Genomic DNA, 2,210 nt, shown 5'->3' with positions numbered 1-2,210 from the left:
CTCTCTCTCTCTCTCTCTCTCTCATTGTTTTTTTTAAAGACAAATAACTTTCTTCTATGGGTATTTGTCCCATTAAGGTAATATTTTTTTGTTGCAAACCCTGCCGTGTCTCACTCTTTTCATTGGCTTTGAAAGTTGTCTTACCTGATAGGTAACTTTATCCTTCCCAATCAGTTGGGGGCAGTGGAATGTTCCACCAAACAGTGAAGGAACAGCCAAGCACAAGCCAGCAGCGTACACAAGATTGGAACTGGTTGCAGAGTTTCTGCAAGCAGCTACAGAAGCAAACGCTGCCTGGGAAAGGCTTCTCTACCCTCGATCTGTGAAAAGCAGCCCAGCAGCATTTAAAGAGCAGGTGCTTGAAGCTCCATTGTGGCTCGCTCCCCTGGGATGAGATGGCGGCAGCTGCTGTTCAGATCGTTGGCCTGCTTGTCGGAGGCATTGGTGCCGTGGGGACTTTTGCCGTCACCGGAATGCCTCAGTGGCGAGTGACCGCCTTCATTGAAAACAACATTGTGGTTTTTGAAACCACCTGGGAAGGCCTCTGGATGAACTGCATACGGCACGCGTCCATCAGGATGCAATGCAAAGTCTACGACTCCTTCTTGGCACTGTCCCCTGACCTCCAGGCAGCGAGGGGCCTGATGTGTGCAGCTTCAGCCCTGGCACTCCTGGCTTTTGCAGTGGCCGTTCTTGGCATGAAGTGCACCCAGTGCACAGGAAATGATGACCGCATAAAGAGCTACATTTTGCTTGCTGGAGGCATTCTTTTCATTCTGACTGGCACCATTGTGCTCATCCCAGTGTGTTGGGTTGCCCACACCATCATCCGAGACTTTTACAATCCAATGGTCAACGTGGCTCAGAAGCGAGAGCTTGGAGAAGCCCTTTACATAGGTTGGGTATCTGCTTTTATGCTTGTTGCTGGAGGAGGAATTCTTTGTTGCTTCTGCCATCGCAGGAAGAAGACTAGAAGCTATCGGTACTCTGTCCCTTCACAGCGGACAGCCCGCACCAGCCACCGTGTACAAGGAAGAGCTGAAAGTTTGTATTCTAAAAGTCAGTATGTTTAGAGACCTCCTTATTTAAGAGTCTTTCCAACTGCAGAATCCTTTACTATAGAAACTGAATTCTAACAAAGTTAGAAGAAATTTTGCTGATACGACATGCTGCATACACTGGCTAGAGTGAAATCTGTGGGATTATCTACAATCCTTATGACAAAGCATGCTGTACGATACGAGATAGTGTTTTAGGATTTTGCAATGGCGAATGAGAAATCGCAGCTAGATCTTGTCTGGAGTTTTGTATTTTTTTAAAAAGTTAACAACCATTAAGCCGAAATGTGTATTTTCATTCTAACAGCGATGTGGCAAAGCTTGGGGTGGGGGCAGAGAGGGGAGGAAGTTATACGTTTGCTAAAATTGTATCACTTATTGACACCACAATCCTAGGCATATCTACTAAGAAGTGTCACTGAATTCAATGGGACTTACTCCCAGGAAAGTATGCATCAGATTGCAGCCTGAAATTCATTATATTCTTTAAAAATTGAAAAAAAAATGCTTTATAGGGTCTTTCTGGGGTTCAAAGGAAACTATAAGAGGGGAGAAAAAGCTACTTTAAATCCATATCTGATTATTTTTACATATTCTGTGTAAAAATGTTTACTCACACTTTTTATATATTGTGTGTGTGTGCAAAAAGGAGGGGCAAGCTTGGTGGGGAAAAGATCTTTATTTTCATGTATTTTTCTGAGCATCTGTTGTACATTTCCTGAAAAGTGTTTCCTTACTTTTGTCAAAAAATATCCACTGTTTAGTAAAAGTAAAATGTCATATATATTTGCATTCTTGATGGTCAAGCTCACACCATATTCTACCAATAATTTCCTAAGCACTGTAGCTTGTTCTGACAATATTCTCAGATCAAATGTCCCTTAACATATCTTAATAAAAGTATTTCAAATAGCACTGTGCAATCATGTGGCTTTACTGGTGGCTTGCAGAGTACATCCAGGTAAAAATTAAGAAGCTAGTTAGAGAGTAGCTCCTAGAATCCAGAAAGGTGTACAGGGTGAGGTGAGGGAGATAAATTCCAGTGCTATTTGAGAAATTTGTGTGTGACAGCTAGTATTTGTACTTTGTTTCGGCACTGTCCAATGAACACTCGAGACAACAGATATGGGAGAAAGGGCCACTTTATTTCAC

General features: G+C 42.8%; 1 protein-coding gene across 1 annotated transcript; it reads left to right on the top strand.

Annotated features, from left to right (window-relative positions):
* Nucleotides 1-395: 395 nt before the first annotated feature.
* LOC136644971 (claudin-8-like) lies at nucleotides 396-1,073 on the top strand. The gene has a single exon (XM_066621228.1). The coding sequence runs from the start codon at nucleotides 396-398 to the stop codon at nucleotides 1,071-1,073; it is 678 nt and encodes a 225-aa protein (XP_066477325.1).
* The last annotated feature ends 1,137 nt before the right edge of the window (nucleotides 1,074-2,210 follow it).

The sequence above is a fragment of the Tiliqua scincoides genome, chromosome 3, assembly GCF_035046505.1.
Source record: "Tiliqua scincoides isolate rTilSci1 chromosome 3, rTilSci1.hap2, whole genome shotgun sequence".
NCBI classification, from domain to species: Eukaryota; Metazoa; Chordata; class Lepidosauria; order Squamata; family Scincidae; genus Tiliqua; species Tiliqua scincoides.
The sequence above is the reverse complement of the archived record's forward strand: the minus strand, read 5'-3'. Positions and strand labels throughout refer to the sequence as shown.